General features: G+C 31.4%; 1 protein-coding gene across 1 annotated transcript; it reads left to right on the top strand.

The window, feature by feature from the left end:
- Positions 1-2255: 2255 nt before the first annotated feature.
- Positions 2256-4197, top strand: tank (EI24 domain-containing protein tank). The gene has a single exon (XM_067283653.1). The coding sequence runs from the start codon at positions 2457-2459 to the stop codon at positions 3426-3428; it is 972 nt and encodes a 323-aa protein (XP_067139754.1). The 5' UTR covers positions 2256-2456; the 3' UTR covers positions 3429-4197.
- Positions 4198-22269: the final 18072 nt, after the last annotated feature.

Here is a 22269-nt window from a genome sequence, read left to right as displayed (position 1 = left end):
TTGCATGGATTAATTGCATTCAAAAAACTCTTATAAATGCCAATATATCAACTTTCTCACAGAAAAAAACAACTTAAATATATTACTTCTGACATTCTAAAAGTTAAAAATATTAAATAATATAATACTTAGAAGAACTGATAGTCATATCTCTAGTATAAAAATTTAATATTCGACAAATTTCACGTCATCAATAATATGATCACAAATTCACGTAATCAGCTTTTACAGATCAGGGGATTGTTTCATATAATGTCTTATAATTCGCGAAGATATATAACTATACAAACATAATATATATGAAAATGTAGAAAACAGAATTCTTCATTTAAATAGCATATAGCCAAACAGAAAATATGAGTTTAAATGATTTTCCTGCGATTTGATTGGACATAATTTTACAAGTCGTTAATGTAAACAAAACAAACGAATTTTTTTTTGAAGAAAGTAAAAAATACAAGCGGATGTAAAGTATACCAAACAAAACTACTGATATTTGCGTACTAGCAATATTTTTTTCATACTTCTAATATAAAAATTTGATTTTATACGAATTTTTTAAATAATACAAGTACATTCACTCATATGACCTTCAACCTGTCCCGAGTCTTTCAGTGCAGGTTTGTAAAACAGCTACCCCGCTACACTGAGAGCAAGAGGGTTAACTTAAACAGAATTTCACACATTAGCATGAATAATCGTTTTATAGAAGGACAGACTAACGGACGGACGACAGTGCGAAATTTTAGGTTTACAATTTTTTAAATTGCAACTTAATATAAATAAACAAAGAGATGCGCACTAACGTTATTAATTTAAGACGGCGGCCTACCGCTCTGAGAACCCGGGTTTGAATCAGACGTGTCGAAAAACATCAGAAATTTTTCGGGGAATGGTCTGTCTGGATATGTCAGGCCACGTTCTTCACTCAGGCTGTTCCATCGTGGGTGGGTTTGGCCGAACTCATAATGAGCTTGTTAAAAAAGTTTCTCTTTTAGCTTCGGTTTACTATTCCGGGAGTCAGAAATAGAATCCAGATAACGACTGCCTAGATTTTTCACGAATGCTACCAGAACTTTAATTGAAATGATTTCTCTTCGGGATTCTTATTTAAAGAGAATGCGACTGCCTGTGAATCTTCAGGAGCCGGTTAGATCGATCTCCCTCCTTGAACTTCTAGTCACCATCGATATAAATAATCGGCTTTTAAGGCATCAGTGTGGAATGAATTTCCTCATACAATATACAGTACAGTGCAAAATTCAGTGAACAATAGACCGAACATGAAACCAATATAATTTTCCTTCCTTTCCTGTAAGTCCAGCTATAACAACGTAACAACTATAACAGCTAAAAACGTACAGTTCACTTTTGGTTATTGCTACAATGAAAAGGTAAAAGACCTGAAAATAGGTATCAGGTGTACTTTTAATTTTAACTTTTTCTGCCCCGTGGGTATAAAAGCGGCCTTTATATCAAACCCGTACAATGACAATACAAGTGTTGATAGGCGGACCCAACATACCGCGAGCTCAAAAAGCTCTGAAATTTGCCAGGATTCGGTTCTGTTCTTGTTCTTGTTCGTAGGTTTATACGATTCGGTTCTGACAGCCCCAATGAAATATGACGACGCCTTAAGCGCCATCTCTATAATCTATTGTTGCCAAAATTATTCAGCAAATGGTTTAACATATGAAAAATATTAATAAAAGTGAAAGAAGGATACAGTTCTATTAAATCACATATAATTTTAATAATGAGGACATAAAATTTTTTTCCCCACTTAAAAGAATCATTTCCTCTTACGAAATTATAAAGTTATTTCATTATTATTGTGTTTAACACACTAATAATGAGCACATTTCAAAATTTGTAACAAAAGTTATTTATAGCAATGATTAATTAATAAGTACAAACATTTCTTCTTTAAAAAAAAATTTAATTAATGTTTATACCACGTAAAGCATATTAATAACTGTTAAAAATTTAAATGTGTGACGTAGTATGCTGGCCAGAAGATGCAATTATTGCATTTTTTAATTCTTTGATGCATAATAAATTCAATTTATCGACTAAATTATATTAAAATGGTACTTTTTTTAGGTTTGTTTCAGTTAATTAACATTAAATACTAAAAAAAACTTTTAACCGTTGCTATGACGAAATATTTTTAGTATTACGTCATAAGTTCTTTATTTTGATGACGTTTTCTCCAACTTATTTACGGTTTATAAGTTTAAATTATTTATATAGTAAATTAAAAAATTCGAATTAAAAGTTAACGAGTATTTAACTGGTGAGTTTTCGATAGATAATAATTTTATAAACGTTATAGAGGGCGTGACAATGATAGGATTTAAATAATTGGAACTATAGGTGGCGTTTTGTTCGAGAGAAAAGACTCGGAGGAAGAGGTCGTGCTAAGAAGTAAGGGATGCCCTCATAAGTCATAGAGAATGGATAATTTAATGAGAGTGTTTATGGGGATTGTAACGGGAGCCAAAGACTCGATATGGGGCATATTATCGATTCGAGATATGAATAAAGAGAAGGAAACAAAACCCGTTAACCAATTAGTAACAACAACATTGTCAAGGAGGAGAAAACAAGAATCGAATCGAATCCCTGAAATCAAAAGTGAAGAGACAAAAATTTCTATAAGAATATTCCAGTGTTGTTTGCTTAATGGTGGGATATTTTGGGCAAGTATCGCACTTTTCTCTTACTTAGTATTACCTGGTCTACATAAACTTATGAATTTTGTGTTTAGTCACAGCCCCAGTATGGCTGCTTTTGTGTGGAGTTGGTTGAGACCAATTCTGTCTTGTGTGTTTGATGCACTTTGGGTGCTACCTCTATTCCTGCTGAGTCGAATCATCAACAGCCTGTGGTTCCAAGACATTGCCAACACCGCTTACAGGCACGTTCGTGGCCGCCCCCAATACGTGGGAGGATTTAGCAAGACGTGGGCCGACAATCTGTTTAGTTTCTTGATTCAGGTTTTATTTCTGATGCAGAGCTATCTGGTGAGACTATTACCAGTATACATTCTGGGCCAGGTAGCCGGAATAGTGCATCTGTGTATGTTGTATTCGTTTTATGCTTTCGAGTATAAATGGATCAACATGGGATGGGAATTGCATAGGAGGTTGGCGTTTATCGAGATGAATTGGCCATACTTTATAGGTTTCGGCCTGCCGCTCGCCGTCCTGACGTCGTTGTCCTCCTCTTTCATTACCAGCGGGATCATCTTTGCCATATTTTTTCCGCTCTTTATCATTAGCGGAAACGAAGCCGTTCCCATGACCGGAATGTGCGAATATAGACTTAGGTTGTTTTCTCCCGTCGTCTATCTGTCGAATGCCTTTTTCCACCGTACTATTAATTTGGACAGACAAAAACTTGCTGCGAGAAAATTACACAGCTAGTATGAGAACTGTCAATTGACGACGGCGGAATCCGTATGGTAACAGAAGAGTATTTTGAAGCTTTTATGAATGTTTGTTGATATAATGTGCGTTTACTAAATGATGGAACCAATTTATCGACTGTTTTATAAATTGTTAAAAATTTGAAGAATTATCTAAAATTGACATAAGATTCTATTAATGTACTGTACAGTATTTTAATTTTTATGTCTAAGATATACATAATGTTTTCATAGTAATTTTATGAAAATAGTATTAAAATATAATGAAGTTTTAAAGCTTTTTCCATTTTTATTATTTTAATATTAAATTTGAATGGCAACTAAATGTAATAAAAATTTAATATACAAATTGGTTTAAGGCTAATTTTGCAGTGATTACAAGAACTGTACGGAATATGTATAAGATGTAAGACCGGCATTTTGAAAAGGCAATTTTTGAATACTTTACATATTTATGAAACTGAATTTGGATGAAAACGCTCACTTACAATTATTAAATAGTAAATTATTAATTTTTTAAACTTTCTTTTAAGATATAAGTTATGCTCTACATGAAGTACAAATTTGCTATGAATGCTTGTACAAGTATACATGAACTGGATGACTGAGTTTGTGGTTTTATAGATAGATTTTTGTCGACAATTATGTGATTTAGATAAAAAAAATAAATGAATGTTATCCTAAGTTTTTGATTTTAGAATTTCAATGTATAGTGAATTGATATAATTTTTTTTTTCCAAATTGTAAATAAAAGTTTTACAATCAGTGTCATGGTGTAATTAACTTCATTATAAATAATTGTATGCTTGTTAATTCTTAGAAATTTACAAGGACTATTTTAATGTGTTTCTTTTTTTTGGTGACAAAATTCTTAAGTAATTTTATAAAATAATGTAAGTTTTGTTAGCATTAAAAATGCATTTATATTTACTTTGAACATCTGTTTGAATGATGTTTTTCAGAACTAAAAAATAAATAATTTTCAATGACAAACACTAATTTCAAGTTACATCATTCTGTCATAAATTGATTTCTTTTAATATATTATATGCAATACCATTTCTGATATAAAATACGATCTCATCAACAGAATTGAATGAATATTACATCAGAATTTTAAAATTTATGTCTAAAAGTACTGTCTAGACTTCACAAGACAGAGCTATCAGATTATTTTATGGGAAAATCAATACTGTCAGTCTCATTTTAATGTTTAGTATCTATGAGGTTCACTGAATAACAACCTCTGAATACAGTAACCTTGTTAGGTATGCTATTGTTTTTGTACTTATGGAAAGTGGACTATCTCACTCGGATCATGCTATTAAATTCAATAAATAGTTTACAATAATAGTTATTTTCTAATAAAGTTTGTATGAAATATTTGTGATTCATTAGCATCAGTAACTATAAAATCTGTTTGATACAGCTTGTAGTTTGTATCTATTTAATAATTTAAACTGGTGATATATACTTTTTTGAAATATAAGCTTTTTGATAGAGTTTTACTTGTTTAATGTATTTCATTTAAAGATAATTAAGTTACATTTGAATGTGTCAGATTTTATTGCAACTAATGACCAAAATTTTAAAACTGAAACTATTTGATATATTAGTTAACCAAATTTATTATTTTTAATAACCAACAGAAGTTAATGTGAAAGAAGAGAAGGAAATTAAACATTAAAAAGTCATTTACATTGCTTAATTAAGTGGTCAGTGACTCTTGTTAGACAAGATATGACTTAATATTGTCTGAATTTTTTTTGATTTGATTCACTTAATAAATATATTTGTCAAAACAATACCTGGTTTTTAGAAAGATTTTCTTGAAAAAATATGTGTTTTCTAATTCAAACAAATAATCTACAGTCATGAATAAAAAATAATGTGTGTGAATATTTAAAGACATGAAGCAGATGTAACAACTTTTATGTACTCTTGAATAAGAATTGTTAACGTTGATTGATCAGTGATTTGATTAGTGATGCAGTGTTGGCTATCAGATTTAAAGAATCAATAGCCTAATATCAATAGTTATGATGCTAATTGCTCATTCAATTTTGTAATCATTGTGTGTGAAATTGATTTAAGATAAGTTAAAAGCTAAAGTCCAGATTGTATCTTATCTAGCAAAATTGTTAACCCTCACAATTTCTCCTTTGAAGAGTGTTTTCAAATTTCATATAACTTACCAGTATAATGATTTTTTCTTTTTTTGCTAGAATATCGTTAAATTTTTTTATCTTAATAAAATATATTTAAATGTAAATCTATAAATTTATAAATAACTTTATTTTTGAATCAGTTTCTTAAATTAGATGGTGATGCTTGATGTTTATCACATTTGAAATGTTTTTATTTAGGTCAAAAATTTATTTAAAACAATTGTATTTACAAAAAATATAGTATAATTCTATAGTCAGTCAGTATTTAAACATGAAGATGATAAAAAGTGATGCAAGTTTATAAGGAAATAAAAGACGATTAATTCATTTTACATAGAAGAGGTTCTATAAAATCTTTTGTCTCCTGTTAATTGTAGTTAAAAATCGGTAAACAGTTGGATAATATCCAATTGTTTACTGAACAACTTTGTTGATATTCTATAAAAATACTCTTGGGTTACTCTTAAATACAAAAAAATTAATGAAAATGTTCAATTATAAAAAAAATTGATTAAATTGAGTAACTTAAAATATTGTAAAATTTACTTGTTTATAAATTTTCGAGTTTTAATTATAAAGTGCTTGGTTAAAAATAAGCTGATTTGGATAATAAATATTTATATTTCTGATAAGATTAATTCATAATCTAATAATAAATAATTTATATAAAATATTTGGAATTAAATGGTTATTTTTCACGTCTTTATTGCAGTAATAAGTTATAAGATGAATATATTTAGTTCTCATTAAATATATTCATTCTGATAGTTTATTTAATTTACAATTTAAGAATCATTTATATCCATCTAACATAGCATATTTTTAGAAATGCATAGTTATGTTTAATAAATTTAGTTTATGTTGTTGTTATATATATATGTTAATTTGATTTTTATCGATTTAAAGAAAAGTCACAAATTATTTAAATTTTTATTGTGTTTGTGTGATCCCGGGGGAGGGAAGAAGTCTTATCTCCCCTTTCAGTGATGGGTTGCGGACCCGCTCACTTGTCTAGGATGGCTGTTATGTTGATGGCGCGTTACGCGAGTGGAGGAGGAGGAAGGATGGGGTCAACGATAAGGCGAAGCCGACAGCAAGAAAGACACCATTTTATAACAAAACAAGATTTATTAAAATCGAAAGGAACAAAACTACACTTCTACCCTCAAATACAAAAAGGGGGGCCGGAGAGAGAAAGTTTACAAATATTCGTTCATACCTCTATAAATTCTGTAATAGACGGAGCCGGTGAATGTCCGTTATCTGTTATCTGGACGATGGCACTTAGAACCTTAGAAACTCGTAGACTGGACAATGGCACTTAAAAACTTAGAAACTTTCGGGTTCGGTCGACGGCGCAGTGCACTTCATAATGGAGAGATGATCGGAGCGCCCTTAGGGAGGGAAGGAAGTGTCTTTCATAGATTCTTGATGAGAAAATCGGTCACGTGATCAACAGTGGATTACAATGAGGGCCATAGGTGTTCCTGGGATTCAAAACAAAATGACGAATTCGGACACCAACTGTAAATTATCATGCAAGTTGATCTACATGTGCAAGGGAACAATGGCTTATTGACAGTTAGGGGATGATTGTTGCCAGTCAAGGGTCAACATTTTTTCAGTTACGGAATTTTGTTGATTAAGCCGTTGTATAACAGGAGTGAAATAATTTAGAAATTTAGGTTCTTCACTTCCAGATTTCACATGTTGTTTTAATTGTAAATGAAATTGTGTTTGTGTGATATATATATCATAATAAAGTTTGCTGATTATATAGTATTATATTTACAGCATTATCTCAGTCATATGCAAATTTGTTTCAATTCATTAATTTGATTTGCTTAATTGGTTTATTTCTAATAGTGATATAAATTTATTAATTGATGATTAATATCTTTATTCTATATAATTTTTATATGCTTGTAAATAATTTTTGTCATTGGAATAATCTTTTCATGTTAATAAATTTCATCAATATTAATGTCTCCAAACTGTCACAACATTTGTCATAATCTATTTCAAATGGATTTTGTGTAAAACTTACAAATGTTTCTTATTTATGACAATTCTTTTCTGTATGCTACTATTGAGTTTCTAATTATATTTTTTTATTTCCTGTAGAATTCCAATATATATATATATATATATATATATATATATATATTCAATAGGTCATATATATTCATCCAATATATATGTAGAATTCCTACATATATATTGGTGCAAAATCTTCAAATTTATCAGATTAATTGATACACTGTTTTATCTTGCATATTTCATCCAAACCATTTGTTTTTTTTTCCAAATTAACATAAATATTGACTGCTTTTGTATATAAATTGAAAATATAAATATTTAAACAATAATGACCATACAAAAATTTTGAGTCAATTTAAATCTTAAATCCTTTTTTAAAAAACAGCTAGATACAAATGGTAGAAAACTTGAAGATAAAATACAATTCTTCATTAAAATGACTGACTCTATGATGTTAAAAATGTGTACAGAATACAGAATTTTAATAAAGAATTGTATTTTATCTTCAAATTGTCTACCATCTGTCTCTGGCTGGATTTTAAAAAAGGATTTAAGATTTAAATTGACCCAAAACTTTCATATGGTCGTTGTTTAAATACGTAAATAATCCCTGGGACAATACGATTTATGAAAATATAAATTTGTTGATTTTTATTGGTGCAAGAATTGTTTTGGTCATGAAGAAATGCAAGTACAGGTATACCTTGAGTTACGTCATTCTCGATTATATATTGTTTGTCAAAAAAGTATATGTAAAAATAAAAATCAAGTTTAAGTCATTTACATGCGTCCGCCACAAATATTGAAGTCGTAATATCACTAGAAAAGTGTTATAAAAGCACATAAAATCATATTAAAATATGTACATTTACAGTAAATGTTAATATAATCATCATAAATCCTAGAGAACAAAACATGAAAAACGTGTTTGTGTTGTCGTCTTATTTGGCAGTCTTTAAGTGCTCATTATTGGCATTTTCCACTGTAGTTTCGACTTACGTTGTAACTACACGAGTAAATTTGACTTACGTCGCCTCTCCTGGAACCAATTACCGATGTAAGGCGAGGTATACCTGTATAGTTTTTATTCTCATTCCTAAATTATGCTTCTTGAAATTTTATAATTTCTCTCTATGCAACTGTGTGTAGTCTGTAACCATTGAACTAATTTAATGAGAGTCTATACTTAGTAAGAATTTCCAGCAAATTTGTTTAAATTATAACAAAAATCTATTTGACTTTGACTTGAAAATCATGGTAATTGACTTGATTACCTGAAAGTGCTTGGAGAAATTGATATTTAAAGTGAGCTCCAACAAAGTGGATTTTTTTATATATTAAAGGAATTTCAAGTTAGTTTTTGTTATTTATAAATGTTTAAAAGAGTCTTGTAAAATTCCAGAAGTCTATAATTTTAGATGTTTATTTAAAAATTATAGTTACAGAGATTGTTTAAGTGTTAAATTTAGCATAAATAAGTTTAAACTAAACAAATATTTATTATTTTATTATTGATTGATTTTTTTGTTGAAAAGTTGAAATGTTTACAAATAGATACTTTCATATATTTTAAAATATAACAGTTGTTTTTATATAGCCTATTTTGTATCCAGTATGTTAGAGCAGTGTTCTGCAACCTTTTTCTACTCGTAGCACACCTATGACTCAACATGGCACACCACAATGTTATTCCCTTCAAAAATGTATATGATATGATACTATTGATAGGTTTATGGTATTATGAAATTTTATTATTATTATTATGTTGTGTTTTGTGAGTTATACTCAGTTGACACTAATGGCTGTATACTATGCCAGACCAGAGTAACTTCAAAACAAAACAAAAATGAAATAGTGTGTCAGTGTGTATCTGTATTCAGGAATTTCCTAACAATATGACATGAATTCAATACAGTGGCCTTCTGTAGTGTGATGTATGTATTTCTATTCAATTGTAATGTTCCCAGGCTTTTGTATAGCGTGTGTGGTATGACCTGCGTCGTAACTAGTCTTTTATGCGCCCGGTGCGAGCTTCTGTAACTACGCCCCAAAACTACAATATAAAACTTGGTTCAGGTCATTTCTACGCCCTCCAGGGTCTGCGCCTTGTGCCTGGGCACCGCTGGCACTGCCCTAGTTACGGCACTGGGTATGACACCTATAGAGGAGAGAACGACAGGTACAATAAGCACCCTATCCATCCTCCACGGATGCCTTATTTCCTGGGTAAGTTCTGTGTACTTGCTAATTTTTTCAGTGCATCTATTTTGTACACTGTGAGTGTTTGGAACAGATATGTCTGTAATGTATGTGATTTTATTATGTTTGTCAATGAGTGTGATGTCTGGTCTGTTGTGGTAAATTGTTTTATCTGTGATTATGGCTCTGTCGTAGTACATTTTGTGCGTGTTGTTTTCCAATCCTGTCTGTGGAATGTATTTGTAGTATGGTTCATGGATGTCTAATAATTTGTGTTTCTTTGCAAGCTCTTGATGTATTTGCTACTTGATTATGTCTGTGCCAAGAGCTTGCAATCAGAAGTGATGTGTTGTGTAGTTTCTAGCAAGATGTGACATTTTCTGCATGTATTGTTTGTGATTGTTGTATCTTTGAGTATGTGTTTTCTGTAATTTTTAGTATTTATGACCTGATCCTGTATGGCAAACATGAATCCTTCCGTCTCTCCAAAGAGGCATCTCTGAGCTAACCAGATGTTTGACTCAGTTTTGTCAACAAAATCATAGAAATGTCTGCCATGGAATGCCTTTTGAGCCCATGATTGCTTAATGGTGTCTATGCTTTTTATGTGTTGTGTCGTGTCTATACGTTGTGAATGTAAATTTAATGGTGTATTATTTGAGTCTGCTAGAGTTACTGCTTTATGTAACTGTAATGTTTCTTGTTTTTTGTAGAAAAACTCTCACAGCATCTGTAATTGTTTGTAGTGGAGGTTAACTATGGTTTGTCGATCAGGCCATGTCCGCCATCTTTACGTAAAAGAGTTAATCTTTCTATGGAAGATTTGCAATGATGATGATTATGCTTTGTAAGTGTTTTTCTTGTTTTCATTTGGAGTTGTTCAAGATCTGTGTGAGTCCAATGTATAACTCCAAAAGAATAAGTGAGTACTGGGATGACATATATGTTTATTGCTTTAACATCACTTTATTTCATCAGTGGTGCTACAGAGAATGAAATAAAAGCATAAGAAACACAGCAACTATGATAAAAATATATAAATAAAACTTGAAAATAATAGAATATGTAAAAGTTCACATCACACCTTTCACCTTGTGACGGCACACTGGTTGCGGAACACTGTGTTAGAGCAATGAGAGTATGCTTTTTTGAATATTTGTAAGTGTTCCTGATGATGAAACATGATAACTTAAAAGTACCTAATTCTTGTTACTTCTAGTTTTTGTAATTTTTTCCTCCATTGAAGCATGCTTTTTTATTCTAATATATCTGTGGAATTATGTTGTTCATGTTGATATAACAGAATTATAACTAATAACTTTGTAATCAAGTATCTTAAATGTAATTTGGAATTCATTATTGTACCTATTGTATATCAATCAATTATTTCATGTTTTAATGATGAACTTTTCTAGTCCATTTTAACATTCTAATAGTTCAATGAAGACTGAAACAAATTAAATTGCACATTTAATAATAAATAATTTTAAAGTATTTCATTGTCTTTCATTGTTAAAGAAAACTGCATTGTTAATTTACTTGTGAAGACATAAAAATAATAATAGAATAATGATGAATATAACATTTTATGAATGTTTTAATCAATTTTCTTTTTAATATAAATTTAATTACAATTGTGTTGTGAAGGACAATACTAAGGAAAACATAGTATATTTGGCCATGACAAATGAACAATCATGCATGCAGAAATTGTTACTTGAAAAATAGAAATGTATTAATTGTAATTTTCTTTTTTGAATAGTAAACAAAAATAATATTTATTTATATCTAAATCATTTATGCTAATAAATTCAGCTATACAAATAAAAATGATATCTATATTTTTAAGAATTATTTTTAACATGTATTCATTTGCAAAAATCAATTTTGTTTGTTTATAGAAAAGCATAAAATTCTTAAAATTATAGCAGAAATGTTTTTATTTATAATGCTTAAACTGCATTGAATTTGACAATCTTTGGATTATTACTACTAGTTAAGAAAAGCTATTGAGAAGAAATTTTTGTTTTAAACAAGTAAAAATTACTGCTAAATTTATGCTTATTGTAATTACTTTAGGACTTGTCTAAATTTATAATAACTGACTGATAATATTAAGCAGAGTAAGTAAATGAAATACAGTTAGAGGAAATTTTGGATTCATTGACTCATACATTTTTTAATTGATTTACTAATTAATATATAATAGTATTGTCTGTCTGCCACCAACTTTAACAGCTAGTTTTATACCAGCAATTTAATTTAGTTATTACAGTATAAATGTTATACAGTAATGAAACAAGTGACAAAGTTTAAAGTATTGGTTAAGACTGATGACAGTAACTATGATGACTGCTTGTTATGAGCCCCACATTGAGGTTGACAGTAAAAACAGAAAGAGCTTGAAAAGGCCTATTTACTTGAAGATAATGGCATTTAACAGACTTGTGGCATCAAGGTGCCTCATAATGTATGTGTCAATGCAAAACAGGATACTGCATTTACCAAAAAAATATATTTCTCTTGACTATACATACAAAGATGAGTCAAAGTCCATGCAGTCCTTTCACACGCTGTTTGAGGTAATAACAATTCCATTTCCATCAGTGGAGTCAACCTTGACAAGTAGCCTACAACGAAAGGTCGACTCCACCAATGGAATTGTTATTACCTCAAACAGCATGTGAAAGGACTGCATGGACTTTGACTCATCTTTGTATGTATAGTCAAGAGAAATATATTTTTTTTCCGTAAAGTCATATTAGTCCTGGCAATTCTATTTAAAGGATACTGTATATTTGTCCTACCTTGTTACATTGTTTGGCATTGACCCTGACCACATGTCTGTGTGGTTTTCTTCCGACAGTGAGGTTGGAGTAAGGCAACAATCCAAACAATAATTTAACTTTTATTTTTAACCAACCACTTGATATCTACAGAGTAACTGCAAGATACTGGAGAGAAATGATGTTGCTATGGATGATCACCTCAAAAAATGAAGAGTAGAAAATGTGACTCTCCTTATCTTTCTCTGAAAATATATAGTCATAGGTCACACTGTGGTGCCCTCTACACTACAGACTGAATAAAATATGGAATAATAGAGAGCTCACAAAAGTTAAAATCACACTTTATAACTCAATTATTCCAACCCTAACTTATGTCTTGGAAGTTTGGATTCCGAACAAACAGGAAGAAAAGGGATTGATTGCATTTGAGATGAAATGCCTACAACATACAAATGGAATCAAATGGACTGAACTGAAAACTAAAGAGAGTTAGACAGGAATTTTAACTTCACTAAGTTGATCACAAGAAGAATAATAAAGAAATCAACTACAGTGGTTTGGACATGTGGAATGAATGAAGCCAGAAAGGCTACCTAACAGAGCCCTGCACATAAGAATAGAGGGGAGGAGACCAAGAAGTTGGATAGAATTAATCAGGGATACCACTCAATTTAGGACCTACCATCAGCTTATAGAGACCACAAGATATGGATGAAAAGAGTGAAGGTCATGGAGGACTCAACCCATCACTGATGGAAGAGTAGGATGATGATGATGATGATGACAATGACTTATTAGAAGGTCTACGTGATGTAGTCGTGAAAGTGCTCAGTTTGAAAAATTCATTCATGTCAGAATAAAGGCTAAGTAATTTAAGATTTGCAGTACTCAAACCATTCTGAAATAGTGATGATTTCCTGTAACATCTTTATATGCTGCTTATCTCATTTAGCACTATTTAATAAATATGCACTTGCTATTAAATTTAGTAAGGAAGGAAATCACCTATCCATGATTTAGGATAATGCAAAGCTACAACCATTATGAATCCAATGAACATGTTTGCTGCCTCAATGTAAAATATACATCTTGTTCTTTCACATTATTGTGGTTTTGGTTCTGTTGTATTAATTTTCATAATCTAGGATTGAATTACAATCAGAAGTTAAACAACAATTTTATATACAAATATACAAACCAATTGAAACCCGATATTAAGCAAATATACACCTACAATTTCCGTAAATGATCGGGCTAAATGTGGATATAATAATTATAAATTAGAAATGAATTTGGCACTAGAGTGTGGCATTAGGTGCCATCTTGTATTAGAATTAATAATTATAATAATTAATTTAGATTAAACTGGAAGAAACAAATCGGCCCGAAGCAGGACTCAAACCTGCAACTCCTGCTTACCGTGTGGATGTGTTGCCAGTTATTCTACCCAGACCTTCGGTCCGATCTCCTCTTCCAGCGAGGTCTGGGTAGTGCAACTATAAGAAATAAATTGCCTTTAATTAATGCAAGAATGATGTTACTCCATTGATCAGTACATAATGAGATATGGTAAACAGTTCATCACTTATACCCGTGGTGTAAGAACCATGTCAGTCATGATTTAACCCACTTCTGAAGATTTTACAAAAAAGTAAAACTTTCAAAGAAAATAAATTCATGATTTCAAAGTATCAAATCTCTAAATATAGCTATGACCATCCTTTTGTAGTGAGTTGCTGTGAACATGCTAGTGGTGTCCATTTTATCAGCTTTGGACTCTGCAAAACTTATTGTAACAATGCCAACAAACATTTGTATCATTGTATGACAGCATTGAAAATGAAGGGTAAAAAGCATGAAGTTATCAAGAGCTTTGCCTCATCCTATTGTCGTTCCATGTGGTTTATGGTTTTAGAATCAGGTCCAGATGTGATAGACAAAGGTAAAACTTTTGAAGCTGGTGATGAAGAGATTGTCCTTTGGATTTATACTATTATGCCTTTTCCTTTAGTTCCATAATTATCCTGCAAGCAGAAACTGTATTTTTGATATGTTTTCAAATATATTATCAAAAGGGTTCCTGTTCTATAATTCTTGATTTCTAAAACATTAACATATTTTTATTCTAGAAATCAATAAAGTAAATTTCAAATAGAAGCCAAGATGAATTGCTTTATAACAAAGAAGTGTAAGTATTTCTTTTATGTTTGTGAAGAAGTAGAAATGCCCTTCTATAGATTTTAAACACAATTTTGTATATTTTTTATTTAAAACTATGTCAATAACTGAGTAAGTTTATTCTAATTTTGTTACCCTTCCTAGGCATGAAATAATCATAATGGTTGTACAGTTATTAAAATAAACAAATAACGGTTAAATGCAGAAAGTTATGGTGATAAAAGTCAAGGTCAGTTCTAAAATAACACATAGTCTATAATTTATCTAATTAGTATTATTTCTTAATTCAGCAGATTAATTATAAAATCACTTAAAAATACACACTAACAGTACAAAGTATAAGTTACATCTATGAAAATTATCCGAAATTAATCAGCTTTACAGTTTCTGATTTCTTTAATAGATCAGCTGTGCAGACCCAATATACTGGCACAATGCATATATCTATATCTTATTCATTATTAACTACTATACATTATTTGTATGTCTTGTCTTTATTTGTTTTACCTTTTTACTGATTCTTGGAGTACTTGTAATTTAGCCTACAAATAGATTCACATAGAAAAACAATAACTAACAATTGTAATCATTTATAATTAATATGGCCATATAATAAAATATACTGCAACTTAAAAAAAATTCTTGCTAATAAAGATTTTTGTAATATTGTATAAAATTTAAGCAATTTAAAAAAAATGGAATTAAAACTATAAATCTTTTAAATTGATATTTTCTAAATATAGAATTTTTTAATGAAAATATCAGTTTAATTTTTAAGTGATAAAGAAATGGAATATTTTCCAAATTTCCAACCTTTCCTTAAATATTCACTATCCTGTTTATTATTTTCCAAATTACATTCTTTAAAACTGCAATACTTCAAGATAATCAAACCTTTATTAATCAGTAAAAAGCTTATTGTAATACTTATTTTAAAGACTATATTGTCAAATTCTTTCATGTTTTTGTGTTGGTTAGTAAATTTTTCTAATTACTGGCAACTTATACTGTTATTCAGCTTATAATTTGATTCAAATCTTTCAGTTTTAAAGATTGGTTAACAGAAACAGAATTTAAAACAGTGCTATAGGTTTAGGTCAGGCCTGGCTAACCCAAATTGTTTTGTGAGCCACTTTGATCACGCATAACATTACAGTGGGCCACAATTTAGGCAAACATGCTTTTAAAAAAGTAAAACAAATACAGAATGAATAAGATCTTATTGTTATACCAAGAGTTCATACTCGCACTTGTGCATTATAACAATGACACATGCAAATTTTCATTTATTTAATTGTTTTGGTATACACATAACGGGAAACAAAAGTTTTAATAGATATATAATATTGCTTAGCGAGCCACACAATTTAACGTGACAGGCCGCGGGTTGGTCAGGCCTGGTTTAGATCTACTAATATTCTAGTCTGTCAGATTTTGGTATGAACAATAATAGTCAACAATAGCTACCTGTTTACCTTAAGGCAAGGATTAAGTCAAGCAATGATTTTAGTTCCTGTAATCACCTTAAATCTCCAATTCAAAGTTAAATTTAGAATTTTGTAACTAATCTTCTACCCATTTCTTTTTATTATAGACAAATTTAATGTGTTGTGTTTTAATTATATTTAGTCTTGCTGTTTGTTAAGGAAACCAAACTTTTTTTAAAACTTAATTTCGACCTCATCCACAAATGCCATTGCAAACTTTTAAAAACTTAAAATTTTGCAACAGATTTGTGGCAGAGGTTGGCTCAAATAAACCAAAAACATTCCTAATTATAAAAGTTTTAAAGTTTTTGGTTTTCTTAACAAGCAACAGGACTGAATATGTTTAGAATTTTACCAGGTTTTGGAGAATATAAGGATTTAATTATGTATATTTCTGAAAAGCATAATAAATTGCATATCGTTATTTATTATAAGGAAACAGTTTAAAATTTATTTGTGAAAATTAAAATTATAGGTAAGTGTTCATAAAACTAGTTTTTTAATAATAATAACTTTAGAAGCTGTAAAGTTATTGCTGTGAAAATTAAATAACAGAATTCAGTATTGATAAATGCTATATTTGATAAATGGTTTATATTAACTATGAAATACTGATCAGTATTTCACAGTTTACATCAAAGGATGTAAACTGTGTATTTAAATTTATTCACAAGGTCAAGATAGAAAGTTTATAAATTAGGGAGAAGGAAAAATTCCCATCTTTATTATAATTTTCCTCAATGTATTTTCCCTCTTCAAAATATTTAGAATTATATTTAATACGTAGTACAGTGGAGGCCAAAAGTTTTCATTACATCGTTTATTGATCAAAAAATGAAATTGTTTACATATTTTATTAATAATTTTTAGTACCATATTTATTTTCTATAACGGAAACTAATCATTTTGGAATTGATTATAATATAAAGCTCAACAATAATTTTTACTGGGAATGTGTAGGCACATTGTATAATAGGTTTCCTTAGGTCATCAAGCTTGCCTTACTGACTGTTGATGTAAATTTTTGACATTAGGTAGCTAAACATTCTGACTTATGTTTAGATCAGGATAGTTGGCTAGGCACTCGGATATTAACGTTTTTCTTGTTAAAATAATGCATAATAATTCTTGTGATCCATATTGCAAGAATTATTACACTTATTGTTAGGAACAGACTCTTACAAAATGGTTTAAAAAAATTGTCTTTAAGTCGTTTAAATACTTTTCTGCATTGTAGCTCCATCGAAAAATTTTATAATTTTGCTTCATTGTTGGTAGCGCCCAGGATCATAAACTTCCCCTTGCTGGCGACTTTGCCTATGAAATCCATTAATATTTCTCAGCCCTCGTTCGAAGTATGACTTCATATTATTTGGTCCATCAAGATTATCGATAATGTTTTTCTTCATTAAAAATAACATTCTGGAAATCGTTGGCTTATTTGTTCCAAATGATATTTAGCAAACTGCAATCGTTTTGCCTTGTTGAGCTTCTGTGAGTGGAAGATCTCTATATGTCGTCTTTATTAATTAGTCGACCGTTTACAGCATGATCAACGATTTCCAGTTGCATGTTATACTATGGGCGAAAGGGGCAATTTTCTGGGCCCTCACCAACAGGGGGACCCCAAACCATTCTTTTATAAGGAAACATTTCCCAAAAAAACTTTCCCCGAAAATGAATGTCTGAAGTCAATGCTGTAGAGTACTACATGGTGCCCCCTAATTCAAATTTGTCTGGACTCACGACGCCGTAACGCACCACAAACGATTTCTTTTCGAACATGGTATTTTATTCGTTGATCTTTTTCGTTCATTTCTTTTGGTCTCCCAAGGCTTATTTTTTAATATGGTATGAACAGTTGATGGTTAAAATTTAAGTGCAGTGGCAATTTTTCACACACTTCTTTATGAACTTATGGATTTTTGTTTGATATCATCAGGGTATTTTGGCATCAACCCAGATGATTTAAATTTCTGTAAATCAGTATGTTTTGAAATTATATTATAATATATTATTGACTAATTAGCAGAATTTATAGACGAGTTAATCATCGTTCCATGCTTAATTCGTTTATTTATATTCACATTAGTAAGCATTAATACCAAAAAAACTTCCGATTGTACTACGAGGTTGGCGCCATCAATCCAGATAAGTGAAAAGTAGGTTAAGACCTTAATCGTATTTTAGCTGCTGTTTACAATCGAAAGCGGTAGTAAAGGTCAAATAAAACTAAAATAATTCTTGATAGATTATTTTAAAGAAAACTAAAGTACATAAAGTTAAATATATATTAATCTCTCAACATTTGTTTTAGTTAGGTGTGAATTACAAACAAAATAAATTTATTATGCATAGATAAAATCCAAAAGGACGTGAAACTTGGCGAAAGTAATGAAAATATTCTAGTCATTTTTTGTTTTGTGCATGGAATGAATAGTAGAATAAATTTTAATTCAAAATACCACTGCAAATTGAAAAGCAATAAATGTACTGTGCGTACTGTATTTTATTGACGTGGAAGTTTGTGAGCTATCTACAATAATTTATGAATAATGAAATATAGAGGAGTAAGCAGACATGTACGTGACTAAGCCCTCTCAGTTTAGCAACGCCCATATGCAGTTTATTTAATATACGCTTTCACTTTTATCACGTAAACTTAGGTTACTGTTATTTTTACACAAACTGTAGCTAATAGGCCTAGTGTTGATTGGAAAAAAAACCAGTTACAATTTTTTCAACTTTTCCCTCGCCCGAGATTTATTCCTGGATACGAAACTGGGAATGAAAAAATGAAATTGAAGCGCTTTAATTCCGTAAATTCTCTCCAGAACATTATAAATCCAACTTAAAATATATACTGTACAGGGGAGTCGAGAGACATCGCCGGACCCGAGGGAAAAATTTGCATGGATCCCAAGTAAGTAAATTATTTGAAAATTCGACTTATTTTTTAATGGGTGTGTTACTTTTTACAAAATAAAGAACAATAGTTATTAAGGATTTTATATTACTACTAGAAGATGAACCCGACGTTGCTCGGGCAAAAAAGTAACGATAGCAAAGATTAAAATTATCAGATTATAGCGGATCTTACCCGTTTTCACCGCGTGCAACAATTAGGTCCCCACTCTTCCGAGAGTTAGCGAATTTTTAGATGGTTCTAAAAATATGTTCGATTTTTCGCAAAAATGCAAAAAACCGCATCTAAAATAGTACAGTAGAAGCCGAGTTCTTCAGTGTAATCCTTAATCGTCTCCCTCCCCGCGGGGTATTTCCAAAAATTCCTTCTTATATGGAAGTATCGCTACTTGTTATACTTTCAACACCTGGTATAACAAGGTGACGGCCGGATGTTTGAGCTGTTAAGACCAGTATACCGCTCTGACATCAAATTCGGGCTGTTGAAGAACCCGGGCGAGGCGATCTGTACCTGGTGTGTCAAGACAGTCCGGCAGTCCAAATTGTTGATCTTCAGAAACCGACGATGGGTAAGATTAAAAAGGCTCTCCATAAACAAAACAAGACAAAAAATCACCGGCTGCCATATTGCAAGTGTGATGAAATATACGATGAGCACGAAGATCTTTAATTGATGATCTTAGGTAAGAGTTAGCAATACCGAAATACGAGCGAGATTTGTGCGCAGATAATTTCTTACCATAATAAATACAGAGATTTAACAGAAAAATTCATCGCAAAGCGATTATCGATGCGAATGTATGAAATTCTATTTAATCCATGCAAGATGTGCGATACCAGAGCCCCTTCGGCCGCCAATTTAAAGTCTTTTAATCTTTAAAATTGGCGTTTCCACTTCCCGGGACGAGGACCCAGGGGTTGGATTTGTGGGAAGCGAGTGTTCGGGTTGTTTCATTGTGTAATTCCACACAATGTATTGTGTGGAATTACACAATGTGTACTTCCATTGTGTGGAATTACACAGAACGCCTCGTTCTATGTAATTCCACACAATGGAAGTATATTGGAGTATAAGTGCGTGAATGCGAGAATTCGAGTAAAGGTTAAACGGTGTATATCTTCGTGTACAGTGATGTGTCTGTGTGTGATCGAAGAACATCTTTCGGCGTGTCTAAAAACAGGTAAATTACGATACGAGAATAAGATATGTAGAAGAAATAAAATGAAAGAGTTCTTACCATCGGAGATTTCGGCAAATATTCGCTTGTACGATAAACGGCCGCTTCGTCCTCTTCGTGGTAAAGTTGGGGAGGTAGATTCTTATCCCTCTCCCAAATGTTCCTAGAAAACCAAAGACAGTGAGAAAACGAGAAGTTCGTTCATTTATTACCTAAGGTTAATATTATTACCTTTATCAGTCTTTCTTCCCGAACAGTGTTATGAAAAGAGCGAAGGACCTGACTTAGCCTAACCTGACCCTAACCGGAAGATCGCCGTTCGGATATGTCGGGCCCCGTCCCTCACCACCCGGTCGCCCCATTGTGGGCCTGGCCGAACCCATAATGGGCCTACTAAAAAAGGCCCTCTTAGTGCCCACAGGGTGGAAAGAGTTAAAAAAAAAAAAAAAAAAAAAAACCGGAAGATCGATCCTCATAACAGCTGTTTGGGAAGAAAGGCGCCAGTTTTTCATTCTGTGAAGAAAGAAAGAAAAAATATATATGTGTATATATATATATTATCTTATTCTATTATCCATATATATCCTATTAATATTCGATAGACTTAAGATAAGATTCGGATATACTTAACCCAGAAAAAGTTCAAGATTATACTCGCGACAAATCGGAATTCGGATAGCTCGCGTTAGATCCTACCGGAAATTGTAACTGTATTTGCAGTAGAGACGACCGACCCGGAACCAAGAAACTCTCTTACGTGTAATTTGTATTTGTACGACAGAAAATTAGACACGCCGCACGTAGCCATGCGAAAAAGGCACTCGAGCCCAAGTCGTAACAAGTGTTTCCTTCTAGAGCAATTTACCCTAATGTGTACATCACATAAACGCAACGACGGCATTTAAGAGTTTCGTGCAAAGAAATTGCCAACGAGTCGACCAAAACATAAGACAAACGTACGAAGAAGCGAAACGTGCCCACATCCGAACTCGCCATTCGGGACACGAACGTTTAAGCGGCACAAAGCATTGGCAGAGGGTTACGTAAGTGTGGAAGATCGACTGCACTCGGAAAAGACCACCTTGTGGAAAGAGACAAAGAGCCCAAGGAAAAGAATTCTTTGTGTCCAGCCTGTGTAGATAACTGTTAAGTGTATTAGTATTAGATGTGTTTGCAGACAATTTTATTCTGGCAAAATAAGCCATTGAAAAGCATTGTAACTAATACATAAATTGCATGAAGTCGGAGGTCAAAGCGAAATTTTTGACCTGTCGAAGGAGCATCCCATGCTTCAGAATACGGTCTCCGTCCATCAATGTTACCAGAGTATATTTTAGTTAAAATTCATATTTAAAGTTAGTATTAAATAATTTTTAATTGAATTTCTATAAGTAATCCTTATTCTTTGACAGTGTTCATAAAATATAAATTACCGTATTTTACGGACTATACGACGCACCTGAATTTTGGAGGCAATTTTTCGAAGAAAAAAATGCGTCTTATAGTCCGTAAAATACGGTAATTAATTACGAAAATAAGCAAATACTTAATCCGTTTTCGGCGCTTCGGTCGCTTTCCAAAGTCTTTAAAACCACGTTCGGGTAGCAAAGAACACTGAAAAAAGGCAAAAAAAAAAAAAAACCACCGAAAACAGGAGCAAAGAGCGCACACGTCCGTTCGGCAAGCGAAAAACGTGCAAAGTGACACAAAATCGTGTTGCAACTGTTGCAACAATCGCGTTTCCATAGAAACGGCAACAATTGCCGTTTCTATGGAGATTAGAAAGCGTCTAACGAATTCGAATGCGATTGACGTAATGGATTCTTTTTGCAATGTGTATAAATTTTAATAAAAGATGTAACATATAAAACAAGA

The sequence above is a fragment of the Centruroides vittatus genome, unplaced genomic scaffold (genome assembly GCF_030686945.1).
Source record: "Centruroides vittatus isolate TY-2023 unplaced genomic scaffold, ASM3068694v2 scaffold_1015, whole genome shotgun sequence".
Taxonomy (NCBI): domain Eukaryota; kingdom Metazoa; phylum Arthropoda; class Arachnida; order Scorpiones; family Buthidae; genus Centruroides; species Centruroides vittatus.
The sequence above is the reverse complement of the archived record's forward strand: the minus strand, read 5'-3'. Positions and strand labels throughout refer to the sequence as shown.

Excerpts from the sequence above, each read along its gene's own strand:
- tank (XM_067283653.1), top strand. The coding sequence starts at position 2,457 with ATGGATAATTTAATGAGAGTGTTTATGGGGATTGTAACGGGAGCCAAA.